The sequence below is a fragment of the Adelges cooleyi genome, unplaced genomic scaffold (genome assembly GCF_023614345.1).
Source record: "Adelges cooleyi isolate 19-005CV unplaced genomic scaffold, UGA_ACOO_1.1 ACOO_flye_CR_arks_rails_tigmint_CR_PRNA_2, whole genome shotgun sequence".
NCBI lineage: Eukaryota > Metazoa > Arthropoda > Insecta > Hemiptera > Adelgidae > Adelges > Adelges cooleyi.
In genome coordinates, this window is record NW_026095860.1 from 10,487,612 (window position 1) to 10,514,847 (window position 27,236).

At 28.8% G+C, this 27,236-nt stretch overlaps 2 protein-coding genes across 2 annotated transcripts; one reads left to right on the forward strand and one right to left on the reverse strand.

Annotated features, from left to right (window-relative positions):
• Positions 1 to 1,011: 1,011 nt before the first annotated feature.
• On the reverse strand, positions 1,012 to 26,751 carry LOC126833970 (transformation/transcription domain-associated protein). Its single transcript, XM_050565593.1, has 56 exons — positions 26,378 to 26,751; positions 25,797 to 25,907; positions 25,548 to 25,736; positions 25,288 to 25,482; positions 24,264 to 24,430; positions 23,957 to 24,192; positions 23,658 to 23,862; positions 23,370 to 23,567; positions 23,049 to 23,298; positions 22,452 to 22,658; positions 21,263 to 21,588; positions 20,876 to 21,182; positions 20,657 to 20,802; positions 20,435 to 20,582; positions 20,218 to 20,366; positions 20,055 to 20,146; positions 19,552 to 19,835; positions 19,276 to 19,473; positions 19,032 to 19,214; positions 18,522 to 18,720; positions 17,545 to 17,846; positions 17,189 to 17,372; positions 16,878 to 17,110; positions 16,692 to 16,812; positions 15,785 to 15,918; positions 15,557 to 15,718; positions 15,226 to 15,480; positions 14,864 to 15,140; positions 14,591 to 14,796; positions 14,320 to 14,490; positions 13,703 to 13,843; positions 13,306 to 13,632; positions 13,131 to 13,235; positions 12,629 to 12,979; positions 12,387 to 12,535; positions 11,623 to 11,861; positions 11,127 to 11,503; positions 10,786 to 11,058; positions 10,477 to 10,727; positions 9,869 to 10,040; positions 9,634 to 9,801; positions 5,682 to 5,930; positions 5,439 to 5,624; positions 5,277 to 5,373; positions 4,484 to 4,863; positions 4,051 to 4,198; positions 3,841 to 3,983; positions 3,568 to 3,742; positions 3,065 to 3,317; positions 2,906 to 2,999; positions 2,627 to 2,842; positions 2,383 to 2,565; positions 2,165 to 2,308; positions 1,959 to 2,100; positions 1,690 to 1,886; positions 1,012 to 1,393 (listed from the first exon to the last, which is right to left on the reverse strand). Exons 1-56 carry the CDS (start codon positions 26,519 to 26,521, stop codon positions 1,181 to 1,183), a joined length of 11,352 nt encoding a protein of 3,783 aa, XP_050421550.1. The 5' UTR covers positions 26,522 to 26,751; the 3' UTR covers positions 1,012 to 1,180.
• On the forward strand, positions 7,679 to 9,236 carry LOC126833971 (beta-1,4-N-acetylgalactosaminyltransferase bre-4-like). The gene has a single exon (XM_050565594.1). The coding sequence runs from the start codon at positions 7,931 to 7,933 to the stop codon at positions 8,918 to 8,920; it is 990 nt and encodes a 329-aa protein (XP_050421551.1). The 5' UTR covers positions 7,679 to 7,930; the 3' UTR covers positions 8,921 to 9,236.
• Positions 26,752 to 27,236: the final 485 nt, after the last annotated feature.

The following is a 27,236-nucleotide window of genomic DNA, read 5'->3' on the forward strand; positions in this document are numbered from 1 at the left end:
AACCCTTAAATTCCTTAAATAAATACTTACCGAGTCAAAAGATAATGATATTTGAAATGGGGAAAAAATCTATTTGAACTGAAAAATCACTTACTGATCATTATTAATAAATTATAGTAAAGATATAAAATCTACTTGAACCCTAAACCATAAAAATTATACACTTCTTGCATACACGTGTTACGACAACGATGTTGAGTCTGTTGTTAGCGCTGAAGATGACAACATCGTTGTCGTAACACGTGTACGCAAGAAGTGTATAATTTTTATGGTTTAAGGTTCAAGTAGATTTTATATCTTTACTATATATTTAACTATAAGTTTGCTTAACAGTTTTTTCTAGTATTAATAAATTAAATGAAAAAAACCGAAAAAATTCTGTATGAAACTCTTCTAAAGTGATGTGTTGCATCATTATTATTTTAATCACAAACGGTCACCAGATTGTCAATCAATATACTTATGTGGCCACATTTCTGAGCAAAACGAAAAATCAAATTGTATAATATTAGTTCAGCATTTATTTTGACACGATCATCATTTTATAAATTTTTTTTTCGATTTAAGTTTTGCAATAAAATACATCAAATTTAGAAAATATTCTTAAATCTACTTAGGGTGACAATAATTTCACGATCATTTTGGCAAAATCTTCTTACATACAAATTGTTACACCAATAAATTTTTTAAATTTCAAAAAAATAAGAATTTTTAAAATGTCAAGCGATATAAATTTCCAAGAGAATTTTGCAGGGAATACCGTCGAATAAATGTAATTTTATTAGACACATGGCTACTGCACGTGTTGTAATAACACTGAATATTCTGTGCTAATAATATCCAATTAAATTATTGTAGTAAAAAAAAATAACTTCTTATTTTCATAGTATTTATTTTTTTTAAATATATTTAATAAATACAGTAGTTAAAATACTTTCAAGTAAATTGAAATTACAATAAAGTCAAATTATAATACAAAGAATAAAAAAGTTTTTAATTAATTATAAATTAAGTATTTATTTTAAAATTATGTGCAATATTCACATTGATATCATAAATATATATATATAAAATAAAATATTTTATTAACTACATGTAGTTTTAAGTAAAATTGAGTTGGCACTAAACATATAAGAGATCAGGGTTTAAAAGCCATAACCTAATTTTATACATATAAGAATTAGAGCCAAGGGTACCACGCTGGGTCCATTCTACATAAATTATCCACTGAAGATGCGGCACTTACAATTGTACTCACTTTATTATCAGTTCCATCAAAATTGGCTAAACTATTCAATCTGTGCATTATTGAATTTACTGCTTTAGTCACCATACTTATTATTATATCACCAGATATATCATCTCTATCTGTTGATAATTCGTCTTCAAGTTTCTATACAAAAAATACAGCGTGTTAGTTAAGGGGAACACAAAGGGCAATTTATTAAGAGGCAAAGGACAGGCAATATTTGTAAAAGTTAGTCTAAAAGCCATTTTAAATATGCCGATTAATTTTTAGGTGAAAAAATATATAGTTTAAAAAGCCTAGGGAGGAAGTTTCTAAACGAATTAGGTATCCGAAATGGGTCATCAGTAGGTTTCTGGAGAGAAGGAAGGTGGTGATAATAAACTTTAACATACTGCCACCACTCATCATTTAATTAGTTAACAGTTAATATTATGGTGTACCTTTTTGTAAGACGTAATCATTTCGTCCCTTAATATCGCTCTAAGAATTGCTTGAACTTTATTATTGGGCTGATTAAAACAACGTGCTGTTGCCATAATACTTGCGGTGAGAGGGCCGTTTTGACCAATATCTGTCATTAGTTCAACAAAATTGGGTGTTAATCTGAAGGGCACTGGACGATTTGAAACTAATTCGCCTATTTTAAAATAAAAACATAATTTTTAATTGGATATTATGACAGTTATTTCAAATTTTATGTAATTCGTACCTTTTTTATCATCAACATCAAACTTAAAGTATGAAGCGTTTAACAAACCAGAATCCTGATGAATATACATCATGTCTGGATTGAGTCTAGTCAGATGTAGTACATACTCTGCTAAACATGATAATGATAACTGAAGTGTGAGCTAAAAGATATGAAAATAAAATTAGTACAGTGTATAAAAGACAAGGTAATTTGATAACTTTTACCATTTTTCTAAACGTCCAATAATCGGTAGGTGAAGCATATGTTAAAGACGCCCAATTTTTTAATGTATCACTTGGACAATAAATCTTTTGTACTTCTAAAAATACATCTAATAGCATTTGGATATTCGCTTGAGTTCCTTGGTTCTAAAAAAGTGAAAAAATAATCACAATATTAAATTGTATATTTTATTTTTAATTAATGTACAAGGTCTCATTACTTGTATATTTGCTAAACGTTGGTAATAATGTTCAATACAATCATCGTACGGTTGGGTGGTGCTCATGGATTTATAAATGTCTAATAATGATAAAGACGATGGATTGTCTTCGACCAAACGTTGTTGAGGTGAAACAGCAACTACTCGTGGTACTGTATAATATAAAAATCGTCGAGACGTTTCCTAAAATAAAAACACAAAGGTTGTAATTTATGAATATAAATTTAGAAAGTAATTATTGTACTTTTTGTTTAGTCAAATAATGATTTAACATCCTCAAAAGTTGCAAAACGCGTTCTTCACGTCTTGTATCGCCTAGTCCTGCGTCGTGCATCACTAGGTAGGAATATAGTTTACCGTTATGACCTCTCATAACTAATCGTCTTGCCGACGTATTATGTTTTTCAACTATTTGTACTCTGGGCATGAAACGTGCTATTTTCACGTAGTAATGGGAATGCTGTGTAAAATAAAATAATAATAATAAATAATCACGGATTGACTATGAAGTAAATGGCCATACTTTTGGAAGAAGAAATTCTCCCGGTATTTCAATTTCAGCAGTCTGAAGACTAAAATTACTTAGGAATCTACATTTTTCTTCAATTAAAAAAGATCTGGGAAAACATAAAAAAATAATATGAATATAATGAAGCAAGTTTAAAAATTATACAAATAATACTTTGGTAGAAGTCTGATTTTTGTTTCTAATATTTTAATCCACTTCTTCATTTTTAAAATCATATTATGTAGTTTCATCGCACCGGGTAATGTGAAATCAAAATCGATTGAAAACTGCTGTTTCATTTTTTGAAAAACTGGGTCTTGTATAGTGGTTTGCGCTCGTTTAGCTAAACTCTCAGACCCAGAGCCTGGGAAAGATCCTTTAGTCGATATTGCTGCACTATTAGCAGCCATATTGTTTGCTAATAATTCTACAAGAAAAACAATTGCCATTGTAATTATTATTAATACACAACATTTTTGTGTGAACTATATGAATTTATGCATAGATATAGTCATTTTATTTGTTAGAACAATATAAGAACTTAAAAAAAACCTTTATTTTATTATTTAAATAATTTTTTTAAATACTATGAAAAAGTCATGTATCTTGGAGTACCTAAGGGTCTGTCTTTAAAGGGTTTAAGTATTTTAAAAACATGATTAATATAATCAAATTACCTATTCCTATTCCAAACGTTGATACTAATTTCTTAATGAAATTTAGCGTATGAGGTGTTATTTGTGCATCAGCAACCGAACCTCGACTGTCAAAAGCTATATTGTAACATTTTGCTAAACCTAGACGAAGTTGTCTCAAAACTTCTTCATACCAATTTTCTCTGAACCATACCATCTATAATAAAATTTAATTTAAATTATTTTAGTTGAGTGATGAGGTAATTTATTTCACAAAGAAATTAAAACATTGTTATTTCACAATCGACATTTTACCTGATCGACTATGCCTTCTAATGTCAGTACAATTGTTGGATGAACTTCACGTTGTTGATGCATCACTTTCGAGAACCTCACCATAGCCGGCGTAGCTCTCAAAGAAGAATCAGTTATGCCAGTATTTTGAGTACTCGTAGAACCTAAAATATATTAAGTTAATTTATTCACAAACAATTCATACATTTAAAAGAATTTTTAAATTAATACTTTGGGTCGTGGGTTCATTCATTTGACCTTGTTTATTGGCTGCTGCTAATAGTTCAGCATTTCTGCAACGTTCTCTGTATTCAATTTTGTGCGTAAAGTATAGTGTTCTTGTCGGAAAATATACAGCTTGTGGGTACAGTCTTCCAACCTAAATATAATATTATGTATTGGTAATAAGAATAAATGGTGTTAACCAAGAAATCCCAAATCAGTTGAGGAGTTTTTTAAACACAAAACACTAGCGTATTAACATTATGCCTCTGATTGGCTTGTGAACATTTGCAGAAAAAGTTCAGTACTCAGTAGTATGTACAAGTGAAAAGCAAGCAAGACTACGGTCCAAAATTGTAAATCAGGATTAGGTAAAGCTGTCTAATGATCTGAATAAGTTATATATTTTTTTCCATATTTATTTTAATAATATATAACTCACTTGAATTAATAAATTTTGTAAAAGCGAACCACCATCACTTGCTAGAGTAGTCAGTAATTGAGGAACCCAAGGTAGCCACAATGCTGGAGGTACTCCACTAAAATGTGTGTCTACAGTACTAAGTAAAGAGTATTCCTTGTCGTCATAAGTTAATAACCACAAAACTTTAGCCAAGTATTTTCGATATTTTGATTCATTCTGTTGTCGACAGGCTTGAAGGAAACAAATAATAGCTGCAACACCAGTCTGCATTGTCTGATTGGGATAACTCTTGGTGAAATATTCTTCCATATATTCACCCCATAAAGCCCACGCTTTTACCATAGAATCGTGAAGTTGAACAGCTGCCGAAAATGCTTTATGCGCTTCTTCAGATTTTCCTGTCAAAGATATCAATTTAATAGCGTTATGTTTTATTTGTTATCGATAAAAAAAGATCTATGCATTTTAGGGCAAGTTCTTTAATATAACAAAAATGTCGATAATAATTAAAAAACAAATTTTTATTTGCTAGTCGAAACTTCTTGCCATTTACTTAAATAGGGCAGCAATTCAACATTTTAGAACAAACAAAACTTCAATCACAGCCAAAAATTAATATTTTATAATGTGGTTTGCACAAAACTTATTTTTATTTAACACTGTATCAATAAAAAAAAAAAATATATTACATTTAAATGTAATGTATGTTTTTTAAAGAGTAAAGAGTTTTTGTATAGGAATGTTGCATTATATCAAACCCACATACCACAAAAGTGCAGTTATGTGTCATAGATTTAGAAATAAAAATTACCAATCTGGCCAAGTAGCATGCCCTTTAGTGCATAAAATTCAGCAGTCATCTCGCTTTGGAAGAATTTTAAATTTGTTCTTTCTATAGCTTCCAAACACTGTAATGAAAATAACAATTAAAATTTTTTACGATTTAAATTATTATTTCTTAAAAAATATTTACATCTTGTATTTCATGTTTATTTGACGATATAGAAGCCATTTGCATATAACATTTTACTTGTTGTCTAATTTTGTGAAAACAGTCCACTACAGGTACATTAGGTATTGTATAGAGACGAGAAAGTGTTTGGAGGCATACACCGGTAAGATTATGTTTTCGACTAACTTTCCCAAAATGAATTATTGCCTATAAAAAAAAAAAAAATGAAATATTAAATACAAAAAAATAAATTTTACCTTTTACCTGAGCAGACGCATGGACACCCAGAACAGCATTGGTGGACTGTTCAGGTCTGGAACAATATTCAATGACAAATTGATAATGATGTTGACGCCACACGAACACATCACTCCAATGGCTTAAATCGTCAGCTACGACTGGTAAACGATTTTTCCATGTCTTTAAGATGGCTTTCATATTGTGTAATGAATTATTTGTATCTTTTTCTTGTAAACCTTGATGAATTTGATAAGCCTCGTGTAATTCCATAATCTAAAATATATAATAGTGCATTGTAATTAAAATAGAAATACATTTTCAAATTTTAGTGCAATAGTAAATATATATTTATTTATATCTAGTACTTATTAGTTTTAAAAAAATTAAAATTAATTGAATTATAATGCATTCTAATTAAATTTTTTAAATATTAATCAACTTTTGAAATGTATAGTACACTCGTAAAAATAGAAGAATATTATCTTTTTAAATGCCTACTGTCCCTAATTATTAAAAAAACTAATAAAAGGGTTTTTTCAGTAGGATTATAACGTTACATAAAACCAAACATTTTAAAAGCAATTGTGTTTTATAAAACATCTTGAACAATTAAATGTATAAAATACATAATTTAATATTGCAGAATATATATTTAATGTTAAAATTGCTAAATTTCCCAGAATTGTAAAACTATAATATATATTTGTGTTAATTCTTGTGTTTTAAACTCTAGACAAAATTCATATTCAAAATTAAACGCCATAATAGTCGGGCTAAAATATGGGTATACTAGACTTGAATACAGAAAAAAAATAAAATCAGTTTTAGGCTATAGGGTCATAACCAAATGGCGGCCGGAGAACTAACTTATTAGACAAGAATAAAAAATGTCTTGCCTTTATTTTATTTGGTAAAATTTAATGTGTACATAACACACTCAGATTTGATGGCTCGCGAAAACTTTCCGATGCAATGTAGAGAAGGTATAACTTTTTTTTTTTAATGTCTGGACCGATTTCTTCAAGTAGCAAGTCTATAGACACAGTAATTGTACCTAAAAGGTCCTTTAATGGGCTAAAAATGTAAAAAGTTAACCCACTCCTTCCCTTTCAAAATCGTGAAAACACTCAAAAAATGTACAAAACTTTCAACTTGAGATTACGGCGCGGCGCTCTATTATTTTTTTAAAAAAATAGTCGAATTATTAGTTTCAAATTTGTATAGAACATTCTTGACATAGAATAAACGATAAACGTTTACAAACCAAAAAAATATCATAAAGTATAAACCCTTTCCCCCAGAGTTAAAACTGGTGAGAACTATATACATTTTTTGCTCTTTTTTGGCGAAGTCCGAAAATAAGGTCGAAGGCAAATTTAGATTCTAGAAAAAAATTTCATTTGTAGAAGAATACAATGGAATAACTCAACTCTCAAGATACATTGTTAATTTTTCCTACTGTCATTAATTGTCGACTGCTGTAGACAGTATAGGTAAACAGAACGGCGTGAATTGGCAACACGGCACCGGCAAAAGTTATCATCTTAATTCTTACAAGCATAGATAATAAATTATCTAAGTTAGCATTGTTAATATTTAAGAAATATAAATCATGACTAATTAATTTTTACACAAGTGAATTCATATTTTTATTACTCTATGACTCAGACTATAACATGGTAGTACCATAGATTAGATTTTGTACAGCCATATAAATTGGAAAGTGGAAACTTATTGTTGTCACTCATATTGGTACTTATTAATTTTCTCATTGAATGGTGAAACATGAAATGCATCTTATTCTTCTTATAACATCAAACATGTAAAATTAAGTTAATATTATTCGAGAAAAATGAGAAACCTGAAAACGGTCCAACAATAATTTTGGAATTCTTCCGTGTTCCATTAGATACATTTGGGAACCCCTGAAATTTCGTAGAGGGGTCGTTCTACTGATAAAATTGTATTCTAAACGATTGTCAGACCTGTTTAAATTTTAAAATCTTATCATTTATTTACCATATGATAACTTAATAAAATGTCAAGAGAGCAAACTTCAGCATAATTTGTCAATTTGTGGACTACGCGAGTAGTTTTACGTTTTGTTTAGTTCAATTAAGTCGTAAAACTATTATTGTTTTCAGTCATCAACAATGCCTTATGCCGGTAACTGTAATCATTATGCTTAATTTAAGCCTTCAAAATTACATCTATAGTTATATAATGCTCCTATAATTACCTACTAATTACAAAAGTTGATAGAATAATGCAAAATGAAATTAATTTTACATTACATAAAAAGAAGAGTATTACTACATTGGCTATTCAAAATATGTGCATTATGTGCGTTTTTAATAGTTGGAATCGTCGCTTATATTGTGTTCTTTCCAGCAATAATTTACATCAAATCCAATGATATACCAAATTATTTAGTCAACACCAACACTGGTGAAAATGAGATGTCGAACATGAGCATTTGTCCAATAGCTCAAATTAACGATCAACTCGAACTTTTACATGTACATGACAATGTTAGTGAAGAACAATTAAACTTGCTGTCACAATCGGTTTCACCTGGTGGAAAATGGGCTCCTAGCAATTGTATATCTCAACATCATACAGCAATTGTGATTTGCTATCGTAATCGAACAGAACAACTCAACATATTCTTATATCATATGCATTCGTTTTTACAAAAACAAAATATACAATATGAAATATTTGTTATTGAACAAACATTTGATGAAGAGTTTAATCGAGGAAAATTATTTAATGTCGGTTATCGTGAAATTACAATGCAATCGTCAGCTGGTTGTTTCATTTTTCATGACGTCGACCTGATGCCAGAAAATATCAATAATATTTATGGCTGTACAATTTACCCCAGACACATGAGCACTAGTATTAACATTTTCAATTATACTTTACCATATCGCACTATATTCGGAGGTGCAATTGCTTTAACACGAAACCAATACTACAATATTAATGGTTTTTCTAACGTGTTCTACGGGTGGGGTGGTGAGGATGATGATATGTTCAATAGAGTTTTTCATGAAGGTTATAAAGTTTGCCGATATCAATCGTACATATCCAGGTATACCATGTTAGCACATAGCAAAGAAACACCAAACGAGAACCGAATGAATCAACTAAGAAAAGGCTACCAACGATTCAAAACGGATGGAGTGAACTCGGTTACGTACAAATTAATATTGAACCAAAAATTACCATTGTACACTAGAATATTAGTAAGCCTATGAAGTCAAAATGTTTATTAATTATTATTACTTGTTTTAGCTTTAATTATATAAATTGTTTTTAAATCGAGAATTGAAAACATTACTAAAAAATACACTGGAACAATATAAAAAGGTTTATTCACCTGGTAAGTTTGGTAACATTTTAAATCCTATTACTCTACTTATGACAAAATTAGATTAAAAGTTAAATTATAAAAGAGAAGTCTGATTATATTTGTAATACATACCATTATATATTATGTTAGCATGTATGATGTATGTGTCTATGGTAAAAATAGTTATTCAGGGTTTAATTATATATGTATTAGAAATAATGTATTTGTGTTCAATTTGTCTATCTTAAATTATTTTTTAAGTTTGTTTTGTTTTGAAACATCTATTGAACAAATTTCATGAATATAAAAAATTATTTTTAAATACTAGATTCATTTTATTAACTTAAAACTTAATAGTAAAGTTTGCTCACTTCCTCATGTTTAAAGTCTGTATTTTCAAGAAAAATGTATGATCTTCACTATGTCTAGCGAGGGAAGACTTCTGCACTGTAACCAAAACTTGTCAAACACTACTGCTTTACTATCACCATACACTCCTCTCATTTGTGACAGTCACAGATAAAAAGTCTTCCCACCGAAGGAATATTTAAATGATTAAACTTTAAACTGATGAGAGTGAACACTATTCCTTTTTTCTATAACAACAAGGTTTCTTACCTGCTGAGCAGCTTGAAGATATGGTATATGAATATGAGATACAATATGTGGTAATCGTCTCCATTCTCTAATCACGTGTATACTAGCCATTTCTACATTACGAACAACTACTGGTAAATTTGGGTCGTCTGGATGACATATTGCCAAAAATCCTCTGTATAAATACATCTAAATACACAAATTCATTTTTTATGAGGTACTGGTAATTTAAATCTGTTATTAGTATTTGCATTACCTTCCATAAAAATTCTTTGGGACAGGTATTGTCAACACAACTTAATGCTTCGCTCATTACGTGCCAATCAGGTATTCGCCAAGCACTATCTAGTATTAAAAATGGATTCAAATGACCATTGAGCTTTGAATACTCCAATAAAATATCCCACTGATTTAGTTCTTTCGAACATCTATTTTGTGTACAAGTAAAAGGCAAACAATATTACAAACATTAGGTAAATTTTACAAACTTATTGATTAACATTATGCAAAAATCTAACATGGTAAAAAAAATTTGGGTCGCCATATTTTTTGTGAAATAAGTTGATATTTAGAGGTGGCACAAAGCGGTTTTGAACTTTTTTTTATTATGACAAATGTAGTATTTTGTACTAGTAATACAACATTGGGCAATAAGGGTATTTTCTGAAAAACTATATCCATTTATCTAATCCAAAAAATGAGGAAAATTGTTGACTTTTTCGAAAAATAGAATGTATTAAAATAAAGTAAGTAGTACCGTTAAAAAATATTTTGAGTATCCTGTAGGGGAAAAAAATTTTTAGTTTTTTGCTTCATCCGTATATGCTTGACGTTCTACTATAACTGTGTTGTTAATTTACTGACCTTATCCATTGCGATTCCCACAAACGTGCTTCACTCAAAGCCATAACTGACGCTGGAGAACTAGAAAATTCATTTTGATACTTTTCAATTAAAGATTCGTAAGTAGACAGTGCTTGTTCAAATAATCCTTGTTGTTCTAAAGCAAGGGCCACTTTGGTCTCGCGATACTGAGCGTGTTTCTGCCATAACCCTGCCCACATATCTTCTTCTTTAAGTTGTTTGTACATTTCGGCTAACGTATCGATTGCATCCTAAAAGAGCAAAAAAAAAATTACATTTAAATGATTTTTTTTTTAAAAATTAATTTACCCTTTGAGGAGATATTTCGGGTTCAAACTCGTAGCAATCTTGTTTGGAAACTTCAAAGTTATTGTCGATCATCATTTTTTCCAAAGATAAAGTAACCCTGTGCCATAAATTATGAGATTTTCCAATATACATCATAACACTTGGTTTAAAATTTATTTTCGGATCACATTGGAATAATGCTTCAAAAAATGTGGAAATCACACTCGGATGAACATCTCTTTGGACAACATGAATGCCACTCACAATAAATTGATTGATTTCAGGAAGGAGTATCTAAAAAAAAAAAATAGTTAATTTGTATTTAATTAAATGATACTTTGAAAAGTGTGTGTATAAATTACAGTTTGTTGTGTGGAATTCAATGACAACCATATAGCCGGAAATAATACGAGCCAGATTTTTTCGGCTAAACTCGAATCCATGTGACATAGTTGAGCAATAGCTGAACAAATATCTCCAATTTTCATGGTATTTAAATTATCCATAAATTTTATATGTCTGCTAATTAATGGTTCTAATTTTCCACCTTCAACAACTTCAATATTATCAGTCACCATCTGATCAGTTTCCATTGCAAATTCTGATTTCACTGCGATATCTTCGTTGGTGTTTAGAATTTCATCCCTAAATGTAACATCACAATTGTTGACCAATTCTCTAATTGTTGGTAATTTGGAAGAAGTTGATGAATTGGCGTCTTCTAAAATAACAGGCAAATCTGTAAAAGGTAAAAAATATAATTGTTTAAATATAATTATTATTTGATAGTTGAAAAATATTCAAAGTATAGTATTTAGATAAAAAAAATTGTTTTTGTTAAATTTTGGTATAATTTACTTGGGTCGACTGTGGCTAAAATAAGTTCAATACACTGCTTAATCCAATAATGTGTCATCATCGGTTCCCAATTTTGAGAGCTTACTATGTACAATAACCTTTCTGGAAGTCTAGTGTTTAGTTGCTGATTGAACAAGGAAAAGAATTTTTCACGAACAGCAGGTTGTGAACAGCGTAAACCACTTAAATACGCAGCTTCTAATTTACTTCCGAGCTCTGAATTGCGTAGTTCTTCATCTCTAAACAATTAATTAAAAATAATAAAAATTATTTATACAATCATAAAACTCCAGCTATGGAACACCCTCGTTACGATTTCAGTAATATTTAACAGACCTCTTAATAAGTCCCTTTTTATGAATAGTCACCTATTTAATTTTTTTACTTTACATAATTAGTACATAAGTATTTATTTAATATTAATTAATAAATTCAAATACATTTTTATTTAAAATAAGAGTTTTTTTGAAACAGTATAATGTATTTCAAATACAAGTTTAATTGATGCAGTAAATATAAATATGAAAAAAGCAACCATATTTTCAAAAATTTATCTTACGGACAGGTCGGTTGGTGTTTTTTTTTTTTTTAATTATTTTAAAAGGACGGTAAGTGTAAAAAAACATACTAGTGGTAGTATCAAATAAAACTTGTGTTTTTAATTATGTTTAAATGACTATTAAGTAATTTTTAAATTTATTAACGTTACTAAAATTACATTTTTCCATGTAGTAGTAGTTATAGAGAAATCATAATATTTATACCTATAAATGTAGATAATAATATCGAGATACTGAGCGTTCAAATCTGGAAATTTCTTTTCGATATGTTGCATTATTTTCACCAAAAGTATAGATTTTTCACGCAAATTTGGTCCTTCTTCAGGTGGGTTATGCATCCATTCTTCTAGCATCTAAAACCATATTTAAGTATAACTCAAGTTCTTCAGTTAAACTATTCAATTTATTAAATGACACATATTTTATTTTAATAACCAAAATATCACCTTTAATATTGTTTTCATTATTCTTGTGTCGTTAGTTTTTTCGATTAGTCCAACAAGAATAGTGCCAATAAATGTTTTACGAGTTTCTATATGCATGTTAGTAACTCTATTCTTCATTAAATCTAAACTTTGTATAACTAACTCGCTGATTCCTAATGAAGATTCGGTGTTAGTCGATTGTGGTTGTTCACGGCACACTTTTTGCAAAACGTGTACAAAACGGGAAGACAGATTATCAATAAACGCTGCATTATTTGCACTAGCCGCTTTTAACATGATGACACACGTTAAAAATCGATTGTAATTTTGCGAGATGTTTTTTTCAAAATTATTTAAACTCTCATCGATCAACTGAAATGTACAAAAAAAAAAATTAATCTATTTTATATATATATATTTTTTTTTATAGTCTTTATTATAAATTTAACAGCTCAACAATTACATAGATTAAAGATAGTATATACAAACTATATTTTATATTTTACAATAATTAATAACATACCACATTTATCAAAATATAAAGTTCTTCCAGTTCATTGAGATATGGTTTTACCATTGGGAAATTAAAAATTAAACGACTAAGGAATGCATGAGCCATTCTGCCAATCTAAAACCAAAAAAGAGCTATACATTAGTAACCATTTGTGAAATTGTTGTACTATTTTTAATTTAATTACTTTCATATTAGTAGTACTAATGCAGTCAAACAATGATTTTTGAAGAGGTTTAATTGTACTCAACAGTTGTTCTTTGGGTAAAATCGTTAAGAAAAATGCTAACAGATCAAACGCTGATGCTATATTTGCAACAGCAACTGCAGTGGCTGGATTACTAGCAGCTGATTCTAAACTAGAAACTGTGCAAAATACTTTTTCCATCCATCCTAATTTCATCAAATCAATACACCTGGACATAATAGCTTCCGACTTCAAAGCTGTCCTCAATAAAGCGATACAGCGCTTTGATAAAAGTTCAGCCATACCTCCGGCTACACCATCATTTACCTAATAAAATTATTGAAAGAAATGTTACAATATTTTATACTAAATGTTAGTTCTTCTAATATGAACTCACTTGACAAGCAATTTTCGCTAAAAAGTTGAAAACTATTCCTAAATCATTTTTGTTTATAGGCACTCCTTTATCAATGTCATCAGACTGCAAAGGAATCGCCGGTTCTAGTTTAATTTTTTTTATGCCCTCTTCCATTGTACTCTATAAATAATTTATAACATACAGTTTACAGTTAATAATAACTATAATTTTTATGTAATACATTTTTTAATATATGACATAATGTCCATGCACTCTCTTTCTCTCTTTTGCCTTACAAAACAGTACAATATCTCAGTTGCTACAAAAACACTAATATTTTTCACTCTTTGCCCTGAAACGCAATAAGTTTGCATTCACACGACCTTTGTTAAGATGAAATGTATGGCGTTTCTTAACACAAATGAAGCATATTAGTTTTTGTAATGGATATCAACAAACATATTTTAGTTTTCACACTTTCAAAAATGAAAATGATTTTAAAAGTTTAGTTTCTTGTGGAACAAGAATGAATTTTTCTTGATCATTTAAAGAAATAAAAATGTTAACCTAATCAAAATGTTTTTAACAAAAAAAAAGATTGTTGCAACTTAGTTTTGTAAAAACTTAAAGTTGTATTATAACAATACAAAAATTACCTCTGGAGCATTGTTTTCATCTCTAATTCTCTGCAGTTCCCATTTTATAATGACTTCGGCCATTTCTACAGCCAATTTTTTATGTTCAAAAGTAGCAGACGACATAAAACCTAATCTCTGCATTGCAGACAGCATGTGCTGAATTAATCGATGTCTGATTGGATAATACACCTAAACAAATATACAATATATTGTTTTATTATCACACCATTTGTTAAAATAAACCATAACATTTTAAGGAAACTGTTTTCTAAATTGTATTATGACTTACTTTATAATGTCTAACCACCAAATGTAGTACGTGGAATAATTGTTGCATTAAATGTGCTTCCTCGACAATGATTTTTTTTGTACACTGGCATAACATTTTGTTGCCGTTATTCATACGAATAGACAACGCTGGAGTTATTAAATCCAAAGCTTGTCGTACGACATTGCGAACTTCGACGTGATAAGCTTTTAGTAGCTCATGGAAGACTAAATATACATTTTATTATTAGATACTTTTCTTGAAAATATTAATTGCGCATGGAAATTATTTTACCTTGTAAAATAATACGGCTATTAACATGATACGAAGCTACTATATAAGAAAGTAATAGGTGTCCGCTGTAACGAGCAGTTGGGTCAACACAAGATTTTTCTAACAAACACGGCCAAGCGTAACTCATTACTCTTTTTAAGTTCTCGCACAACCCATCAGGACTAAATGCACTGTCTTTGTTGACTGGAAAATCATCTACTAACATACAGCCTAACTGTAATAAATGAATCCGTATACTATCTTCACCGATTCCGGATGGTATTTCATGTACAATTAGCTAATAAATAAATATAGTAATTAATAACTACAATGGAATACAAATTTACAATTTATTTATGTTTAAAATATTTGTTTATTATTACTTGGTATATGTAAGAAGTTACTATGTTTCCTGAGGTATCTGACGGATCTGATGTACCATGTATTAGCGCATGTTGTTCGTTTTTTTCATAACTAGTCGACACAGAAGGCAATATAATATATTGGAGAATTTTAGATTTAAAATGGTTGCTCATGTTGTTGTCTTGAAATATTTCTACAAAACGGAAAAATGCTGTTCTTTTCCATAAAGGTGAAAATGTTTTGGCAACCGTGTCCTCCAAGTAAACGCGTAAAAACTAAAAACAAAAATTGTTGAAAATATTAACAATGTTCAATTTAGTATTTACTTTTAAAGATAAATATTTTACTTACTTGGAAATCAGATATGAATCTAAAACAGAATGCTTTTATCAAGTGGAACAGTAGATCTACTTGGTTTGGGTTATGGATGAAATATTGAAGCAATATTTTAGCTAGCATTTTAGGTTCGTTCCAATGGTCAAATTCAAGATAACCAGGATTTAGGAAATGGTCCTAACAAAAAAATTAAAAAAATTAAATTATATAAAAAAAAAATGAAATAAAAATATTAAAAATTACTTGATAGCAGTCCGAGGCCCACAATTCTGATAATGCAATAATTAGATCTGTTTGATTTGCTATCCAAGATTTATCCAGTCTGACAAGAACGTAAATAAGTTTTACTGCTTCATATTGAATCGCTTTAGTTGGATCTATTTACAATAAATTTTAAAAGCAAATCATTTTTTAATATAAAGAAATTATTCAATCATTGTAACAATGATGTTTTTTTTTTGTTTATAAACCCATCATGCTTTTTAGGACGCCACACCGATTTCTTCATTTAGCAAGTCTATAGATCCGAAATCTTACATGTAAGGTACTTTGTAAAGTTAAAAATAGAAAAAGTTTACCATTTTTCCTTAAAAAACTAAAAAAAATAACCATCCAAAATTTACTCATTTTCCAACTTAAAAAAACTTTTTGGGAAATAGTTGAATTTGTGGCATATTCTTTAGAAAAACCTATAATAAAAAAAAACTAAGAAAATATTAACTTTACTTTGGAGGGTCGAAAATATTTTCTATATTGGGTGTAGTTTTAGGAAAAAAGGACTGAAAATTAAGCTGAAGGTAGATTTAGCAAGGCTATATAATGTATACAGTTTTTGAGAAAAAAAAAAAAAAAAAATTAACTCATTAATTATACAATAAACAGTTTATACTTAAATACAATTTTTTCTGAATAGAATAAATTTGTCAAAAATATTTGTTTCAAACTTTTTTTTTATAAATGTGAAAAATAATTATCTGGTTCTGGAAAAAAATTAAATTTTTTAGTATTGAGTAAAATGTGGTTTTTGCTAGGAACTTTATCCAAACCCTTGGTTTTTACCATCTATCTAGTATTTTCTGAAGACCTGTGTCATCCCCATCCTCACTAGGCCAACCTTACTTTGCTAGCTTTTTATTTATTTTAAACTTACCGGAATGGGAAATGGTTATCAATTCATTAAGTCTACGACCACTGTTTTGCAATGCTTCTCTAATCGACTGACACTTGTCGTTGTTTATCATCATGTGTAAATACTTTACCCAATTAGCTTCCTGTATAAATATAAAACATTAAAATTAATATTTTACAATAAGCTGATATTTAATTTTTGTCTTACTTTTATGTGGTTATCTTGTAAAAAGAGTTGTAGAATTTGAGACGGATACTTGAGTAAGCAACCAAGTAATGGCATATGAAATGGAGATAATATGCAAACTTGAAGACTTTTCTCGCTATCTAATACTAGACGACACAAAGACTCGATATGTCTATAATTGGCTACTGGAAGTTGTCTATACATCTCAATGATTATTACCATGATTGATTCATAATTTCCATCTTTACTAATTCCTGAAAATTATTTATCAAAAAAAATACACATGTATTAACAAATTAAGTAGAAAGGTATTTTTTGGGAATCAAAATTACCTTTTTTCATTTGAATCAAAACTTCAAACATTTTTTTCATTATTTCCATTAAATGTGTACAAAACATATCACTAAAACTTGTCGGGAATAATTGAACTAAATACCATAGGCGACGTGTACCACTTAATGTTAAATTTCTATAATCTCCCAAATCGCCTAATTGCTTTTTCATTAACTCGTGAACCTAAAATTAAAAACAATATATCATTGATTAATATTGTTGAAAACAAAGAAAAAAAAGTATTTATTATTTATAGTTATTTTAACAAAACATTTTTTTTTTATAATAATAATAATACAATTTATGTAGGATATTTACAACATAAATTCAAAAACGTAATTAAATCTTTTTTTACCATTGGCATATCAATTTGTGATGTCGATACAAATTTTCGTAAACATTGAAAAGCAGTCTCTTGCAAATCTTGATTGTTTTTATCCAGAGCAGCATATAAAGCATGAAATATTCTACTTTTAACTTCAGGCTGAGGAATATAATAGCACGCGGCAAGCGCTCGCATTCCAGCTTGTCGCAACAATAACATCTGTCCAGGATTCATTGTTTTGTAACCAGGTAATTTAGACATTGCAGAATCACTAGCTTCACATAAATTGGATACTTCATGATAGAATAAATTATGTTCTTTAATGTTTAAATCTAGAGGAAAAAATGAATTATTATACTATTATTTAAAAAAAAAACACATTATTTGTTTAAAAATTAATACTGTTAAAATTGAAGAAAAAAATTCTATAGGAAAACCATTCGAAAAATATTTGGTTTCTTATTGTTTCTTGGTAAAAGATTGTTTGTCAATAAAATCATGGTTAAAATTTGGAAAACTTGATAATTTTAAATGTCTTTTAATTTATATTAATATTAATATCCAAGATCTTTAATGTAAGATTTATGATTAGTAATCCAAATAGTTAGATAGTATTAAACTAAAAAAAAAAAAACCAAACTTTTAAACCTATTTAGCTTAACATCAATAGGTTATTATTATTATTGGCAAGTGTAATAGGAGAAAATGAGATATTTTAATTTAATTTAAAGAATAACCAATTAAGGAATATAAAAAAATATGAACAATTAACAAAATTAAATAGGGCCCAAACTCTCAGGACCTACCGTGCCACCTGCATGTTTGAAACATTGGCAGTCAGGATGATGGCACTAGATGATTTCTCACACAGTAAATGCGGGTTCCTGTGCTAGAGTGTCGAACCGGTGACCAGTGAGCGCTATACACTCGATCAAACATTCCTGTCTTTATTACTAGATGTAGATATTATAAGATGTTAAATAAATATAATATTATGCAGATTATACCTATTGTAAACAATCGTGGTAATAAAGACGTGCAAAAGGTATTTCCTTCCATCATTCCAATTTGGGCTTTAAATCCTTGATGTCGTAGTAAATGTTTTCTCAAGGGTATAATTTCAGACAACCCCTCCTTATGAGGTTCCATGACCTGAGTTATGGTAGTTCCTTGAGCGTTAGCAATTACTCCCAATAAATGAGTTGACTATATAAATCGCAATAAGAAAAGACATTAAACAAAGTTAAAACATGGATCCAACCAAAATAACGAATACAAAAACAAACAACAATGCAATAATAGTGAAAAACTGATACCAGAAATTTAAAATAAGCGATAAATAAATATTGTCAAGTGTGTCTTCCAATATAATTGGAGATAATCTTCAAAATAATGTAGTGTTATTTTTGAAACTTAATAAACTTTTGAAATTCAAATGATAACCGAAACAAACATTTATTCGCTATTTGGGCCTCGATAAAAACATTGTAGATTTAATAATCTATTAGAATACACACATGATTTCTGAGTAGATCATTAGGGCTAGTGACTTGACGAATAAGCTCGTACGTCACTTCGTGTATTGCTTTTTTTTGCAAAGCTTGAAGCTGAGAACCAGCATTTTGATCTAACGGGGATGCAGCTTTTCTCAACATATTTTCCAAATTCTTTTTGGCTTCATCCAAAACTCCATTTGAAACCTATTTATAATAAACAAACGAGTGTATTTTTTTTTTAACTTAATATTTTATTACAACTTACGTCTCCAGATAAATCCATAATGACGAAAAGTTGGGCTTTAACAAACAAGTATAAATGTTCGAAAACCCATTGCAAAGACATACTGCTGTAGAAAAATTGTATGGCGTAACATCCTCCAAATTTAGTGTACCATGCACGATCATAACACAAAGCGCATAATTTGTCTACCATATATTCCATAAAAGGTAATTGACAAGCCTTAAATTACAATAATGTATATTAAATAATTATAATACCATTGAATATTTAACAATATTTGTTTGTAGTTTAATTTACTCGTTCTTTGGAGCCCATAATAATAGTCGCCGTGTTAAGAATAATAGTCAGAGCTAATCGTGCAGGCTTTAGAAGTTCTTTTTCTTGGTAACTCATAACAGTTGCCATTGAATCAATTAAAACTAAAGGATCCATTCCAAATGAACATCTTTCACTTTTTTCACTATTTACTAAAGGTCCCGCTTGCTGTGAAACAGCTACCATGGTATATCTCATTACGATATCTAATAATGTTCCTAGAGCTGTGTCCCTAAGTTCTTTTACAGCTGCACTCACAAAAATACCTAATAAAAACAATTATTTCAGAACCACACACACATACAGCATGATGCAAAAACAGCATGTACCGTAATCAGAGTTGACAATAACCCAAATTTTTTTAAAAAAAAGCTGGACCCAATTAAGTTTTCTTAAATAAGCATAACCTATATTTTTGGGATAATACCAGCTGGTTTTTATTTTTGCCAACTCTGATAGTGTTAAAACGTAATAAATATTCATACCGTTTAACGCCATTACATAAGTATTTCGTACGACTGGATCTGGATATTTGTACACAGTTGATTGAAAATTTGATATTTTCCCTTCTTTAAAACTAAAATTACATAATTTAACAAACAATTGTTATTTAATTTAATTTGTAATAGAACCTTTTTTTTTTTTTACCTAGGATGAGAAAAAAATTTCATTAAAAGCGATTTATCATCATTTGATAAAACAGACGCCGCCAAAAATGATTTAATGACTTCCCAACACTTTTTACGATAATAAGGATCTGTGGAGGACTTAAGAGACTCTGCAGCTGTTTCAATAGCCTTTTAATAAAATACAGATAATAAATACTTATGGTAAATCTAGATATAGATATTTTGCTTAATATTACCATATCGACATTGAGTATTACAGGCTGGGCGTGTTCGATAAAATTAACAATGATAGCTGGCTTTTTTGATTGTTTGTGTATTGAATAATCTAATCGCTGAGGTTCAGTCATCATTTTGCGGTTACCACCACCAAATTTTCCTAATACCCTATAAGTTATGTTATCTTCAATTTAATATATTATAACAATTTATAAATATAGAAGATTTAAACAGTTTATTACCTAAATGCTACGGGATATACATTATCATTTGTATTGTGTAATGAACGCCACAAAGCTTGCATTAAGTCTGCTCTTACCGGTTGAATATGTTCATAAAGAAAATCTGTTTGTAAATTATCAACACATAATTCCAATGTTCTAAGACCCTAAAGTAAAATATAAGTACAACAAATTACTACAAGTTTTCTAATGTATATAAAATTAAAATATATTATTTACTTGTATGATCAGTGATGGCGAGCCATTTAACGCAGAAACCAAAGGGTCCATAAGTAAAGGTAAATGAGGGAGTAGCGAACTTAAACGTACGGGAACGGTTAGACACAGTTCCACAAATAAATCTTTCATATCTTGTTTGTGAAGACCTGACTGAAGACTATTTAAACTCTTAAGTAAGTTTGGTAGAAGAGGTAAAAATTCTTGATACAAAACACCATGGGCCCCTCCGCCAATACAACGAAAAAGCGGACGTAACAACAAAAAATAATAATAAGGATCTTTTGCGGTTAACGCCATTTTCATTGAGCTATGATTAAAACAATGTTACAATAATAAATAAGTATATCATAATATGCAATGATTTTACAGATAAATATTAATTCTTACCTGTTAACAATTTGATTTAAATATGGTTGTAGCGTTTGTTCACTTTCAATTGAATACTGATTTACTGTATCAAAAACTTGTTTGAAAAGTTTCAAGTATAAATTACTACGTTCTGCATTTCCACTGCCCATGTCTTCCATTTTATTGAGTAAATGTTCTAACAGAAGTTTTGCAAATATGGATGCGGTATCTGATGTATTGAGGCTATTATTTAAAAGTGATTCACTAATATACATTAAAGCGTGATTTTTTTCGACTCGTTCAACAAAATATGCAATTCTTGTTGAAAATATTTCTTTAAATGTATTTTGATGTAAAAGAGAAAACTATATAAAACAAACAAACAAAACAATTAATTGTGTTAAAATAGTATATATGTATATTATATATATTGAGTGAGAGCTCGTGGTTGGGTCAACTAAGGAGTGTGATAAAATACGTTACCCTGTGATCAGTTTTGTAAATACATTGTACAATATGTGTGAAAAACAATAATAAAAATATATTTATATTAAGACGGTCTAAATTAATTTGTTTTTGTTCCGTATCTTAATAGTTTGTTCATCATCATGTAGCTTAGCGGGCCTTGAAGGCGCAACGCTGCCCTCATGAAATAATTTCCAGACGTATTCGCTATCAGGGAGGACCCATCAGCCGGTCGCCGGAGAGGAGGATGTCTTTTAAACCAGACGATTTCTCTCCCATTAAACAGATTACCGTGACTGAGGGTCGAACTGGTGATAGTGAGCGCCAAACACAATGACACCTTACCCAATCAGCCACTCCTCCTTCTTAATAATTATCCTTGGAATGTTAATAGTTTAAAAAAAAAATAAACTCTAGTGAATATATAACAAAAATTTAGAGGTCACAAGCATTACTTCAATATGAAAATTCAAATTTGTAGTTTTCATCTATTTTGAAAAAAATGTTTTAGATAAAGTTTGTTGGATCTATGTGAATGCTATTTCTTTTTTAGTTTTCATAGCAATACATTTAAAAAGTTATTTAAATTACTAATATCTGAATTCACAGTAAATCTAAGTAATAATCATTTAAGTAATTTTTTTAAAAGACCTATCAAATGCTTTAAATAAAATAGCATAATGTTGTTATGTGTAGCCTGACAGTAGTTGATATTCCCGACTAATGTATAAGTAAGTAATGGTAGATAAAATAATGTACTCACAATTCCACTTAAATGGTCCATTGCTTCTTTTTCTTCTTTCGATCGGGGTCTCACAACATTGGCATTTGTACTTTGACTATTCAACGGATTAACCATATGTACATCCATTGCTTGCAGAGACCACTTAACAAGCCCTAAATACATTTTAACAATTTGTGGCTTTGCAGGTAGCTTTGGCACATTTCCAGAGTCTTCTTCTTTGGCAGTCTAAAAATTACAAATAACAAAGTTTAAGAAAAAAATTGAAATGATTACATTTAAAACAAATTATTCTTGTTATTCAATTCTATTACAGTTTTTTTACGATAACAATTTTAATGTATTAAAAAGTATAGAAATTGGAAGGTTTAACAAAAAACCAGCATTCAAAGAGGATGACAAATGTCGGCAAGATACTTCAAATAAACCTCAAAAAGTATTTATTTATTACTATTAGTTAACAATTATGTTGTATTTGCTCGGTACTAATATCTTAATATGAATAATTTTATGATTATTATACAAATAATTCAATAAGTTTGGTTTTTTATTTTCTTGAATAAAAAAGCTCTATTTATATAGTTTATCATATATTCTATATTATTTATATTGACTTACCTTTAATGTTGCTAAGCCCCAAGCTGCTGTTTTTATGCCACATATAATGACTTTAACCAATGTTCTACATTCAGGTAAAGTAAATAGGGCAGTTTGTGTTGATGGGAACACATATTTACTTTTTTCATTTAGCTTTGTTTCTACAGGATTATCCAAGTTATCTTTTTGTTCTTTTTTTATATTTTCTTCAATAATTTCACTTTCATTATCGATACTTTGTAACATATCCAATTGCGAAACTTTATTTGAGCTATATACAAAAAGAAAAGTAAGAAATAAATTATCGTTTAACAAAACTACATACCTAACATATCAACTTACTTCTTCGAAAGTATTGCTGGTATATACAATTTTGCTACTACTTTTAGTTTAAGCACATAAACCTGAAGAATACGTATTAACAAATCAAAACTGACAGTCTCTCCCACTGTGAATTTTAAATCAGGAACTTGTTCTCCGTTTCTTTGTCGAATACAATCCACTAAATTCATTAACATTTTGCAACACATTAACTGAATACTAAAAAAAAATATTTATATATTAACAACTTATTATAAATTTAAAAAAAATATGTATGATTTTTGTATATTATTATTATTATTGTTATACCTAGGCGTCAAACTATGATCGTGAACATTTATTGCAAATAAGTTGATAGCTTTCACAATAGTAGGAAGTGATAAATGTACTCGAACATGATGAATAAGATCAGCAATAGTGCTATATGCTAATGGCTTTAAGTTTTCTGTAGTAGTCCACCCACGGCCAAGAAGAGTATCTTCATCTAATAATTTTTCCATATAAGGAATAAATTCTAAAAAAACAATGGATATAATATATCCATTATTCATAATATAATATAAGAAAATAATTTTTGTTGATATTTTTATTCCTTATGAAATGCGTACTTATTCTCAAATCGGTATTCAGAATATGCCTGGATGCAATCAGTAATTCTTTTCTCAGATGTGTTACTTCCATCGGACATGATTCCAGCATTCCAATCATCCCTTCGACCAGTTGTGTCGAATGCAGAGTTACTATGTCCGTAAACGGTTTAATAACAAAAGCTAAGTACGACAATACTTTTATTTGAGCCGATATCAACTCGACTAAGATTTCTTTGCTGTAATTGGGATGAGATCTTAAAAAAATTAAAAATATATACATATAAATTCAAAACAATTAGATTTAGTAGTTAAAGATATTTATTACTTGTAGTGTAAAGACGGTTGCAAAGGTATGATGCGAATAATAGTCGGTATGTATTCACTGAGTTCGCGCTTTACGTTGTCTTTGTAGAGTTGATAAATGAGTACGATTGCTATTGGTAATTCTTGTAGTATTTTTAATGATGATATACTGCGTGGAATAACATTATACTAAAATAATAAATAATAGCAAACAAATTAGGTAATTGTTACTAAAAAATATACTGTAATTAATGATAACAATTAAAAAAAGATTTAACTTTTTCTGATGTAATAATACTCAAAATAAACTATAGGAGACAATAAAAAATTCCAAATTTCCTAGGTTGCAATTGTAATAGTATTGTCCTCAGACACACTCTTCACTTCCTCCAGAAATTAATCTAGCTAATTTTCTTATTACTAAATAAAAAATAGGCCTTTTAGCCCCTATAGAAAAATAGTAAGCTTCACTTAAAAAAAATAAAAATAAAATCTGTCCAATAGATTCGCCAGAAAAGTACTTCTACGAAAGTCATTTTTGATTAAACTTTTGCCATAACTCGGAGAAAAATAACTTTGAAAGTAGTATAACTAGAAAAACTTCAAATTTTTTCACCTTCAAATAGTCGGCATACTAAAAATGGCCACTAGATAAATTTTTGTCAAATATTGCTTATTCTTTGCCCCTTACTAAATAGCGCTTTCCGCCCCCCTTAAACAAAATAGTTAGGTAAAATTAGGAAAAATTGAAACATAAAAGATGATAAATGTAACTGCTACAGAATACAAAAAATGGGAGAAATTTGCCAATGACTTGGAATGATTTAAGTCACTTATAATCAAATAACTTATTTTTAAAATATGTATTTTGTATTTTTAGTATGTTTTATCATACTATTTTCAGCTCAAATACATAATTAAAATATTTTGTCCATCTCTGGATATTTATGTGAGTAAAAATATAAACCTCAAACCCAAATAAATACTAATTTAGAAATAATAGAAATAATAAAAAAAGAAATCTGAAACAATAATATTGTATTTACCGTTTCTATATTATTTTCAGTAGTTTCACAGTTTATGACTATTGTAGAATAGGTATTATCCAATATTTCACTAATATCAACAGTGGATAAATCATTAATACGCAATTTTTGTTGAGTTCTCATGCTGAATATTTTATCCATACTGTCAGGTATATCCCAATAAATTTTTTTGGTTAGTTGTAGGAATTTGCTTATCTATTACAAACAACATTAAAATATATAAAAATTAGCTGTTCATTTAAAAAATACATGAAAATTACTTCTGAATTGTACGGAGGTCTAAAATTTTTTAATAGTTCAACAATTATGCGTATACAAATGATACCATTTTGTTCATTATCGTTTTCAATGAGCTTCATGCATAATGTTACTAGCCGATCGACATATGGTTTTAAATACTCATTACACGGTAGCCTATAAAGCATCTCCAACACTACCTTCCGTACTTGCTGTAAATTAAACAAACACAATGTAAATGAATTTTAAACTAACCTACATTTTTTACTCACAAATATATGATACTCGGCTATAAAATATGGTTCTCCATCTACTAAAATACGAACAAAATTCTTAATCATATGCTCCAAAAACACAGGATAGTTTGGCGAAGATACAATCATCTGAAAATTTTTTTTAGTAAGTTATGTAAATCTATGTAGCGTAATGAATTAGATATTGTTCTAGATTGAAATAGATTGATTTAGAATAAATTTAGTGTATTAGTTACAATTATATTTCAGTAAACAATTAAATTGTTATTACAATAATGTTATGAGTTAAGTAGTCATTCTTTGGTTTAAGAACTGTTTTTAACTATACAAACATATAAGCTGTAGGTAATAGGACAAATAAATTAAAAATAAGACATTTTCTATTGTTCAAATTTGATTTGTAATAATTAATTCTTTAAACTTCATAAATGAAATATATGTATAGTAATAAAGTTAATGTTTTCGTATACAAACTAATACATTTATTCCTTTATTTTAATTTCAAGTTTTATAATATTCTGACTAGCTGCTAAACTTGAAAGTTGATTAAAAACAGTATTAAAATCAAATCTTTGAGTTTTGTTATTATTTTTGTTTACTTCAAAATTTTCATTGAGAGTTTGAACAATCTTCAATTTTTGTTCATCTTCAACATTTGGATCGGCGAGCATAGTTATGTCAGATCGATACTTCTCCATTATTGCAGTTTCATCCAACACTATTTCACTTTTAACAGCTGCCATAATAACTTTTCTGCTGTAATATTTATTTTATAGTATTTTCAACTTGTGTGTATTAAAAAACAAACACATTTCAGCACTGAAAATATTGTTAGTCGGACACAATCATTAGTAACTTTGATTAGTATGAGCATTGTAAATTAAACAAAGTAAAACTGACACTAAAATAATGTGTTGTATTCTTCATTTATTAAAGTAATAAAACTGTTTGATTAACTCTTGAAAAAAATTGAACTAATTTTCAACGCTATGTATTTCAAACAAATTTACTATCAATGTTTAGAGCGGACAAATTCAAACGATAACCTCAATGTTTAACTACATTATCATAATTTAAATTATGATTATGATACAAAATACAAATTGATACATATACTCAATTTATGATAAACAACACCTGAATCTGATTTCTAAAGAAATAGACTACAAACGTACAAATTAAGCACCTACCAAAACGACTACAAATTTTAATTTTACTAGGTAGTTTAATTTTTTTGTGATTTAGTAAGTCTTTTAGCACAAAAAAATTCCGTTGCCAAATTTTATCTGAACCTTAGCTCAAGATATTCTAATTATTTCTTATGAATATGTAACATCATATTATTCGTGTTTGAATTATCCTATGATTTAGATTCAGAAGTGACTGAGGTTCTCTTTAGTTTCACACCTTTTGCCGTACCAGTTATAACCTATTCGACAAATTTAGGTATGCCAATAA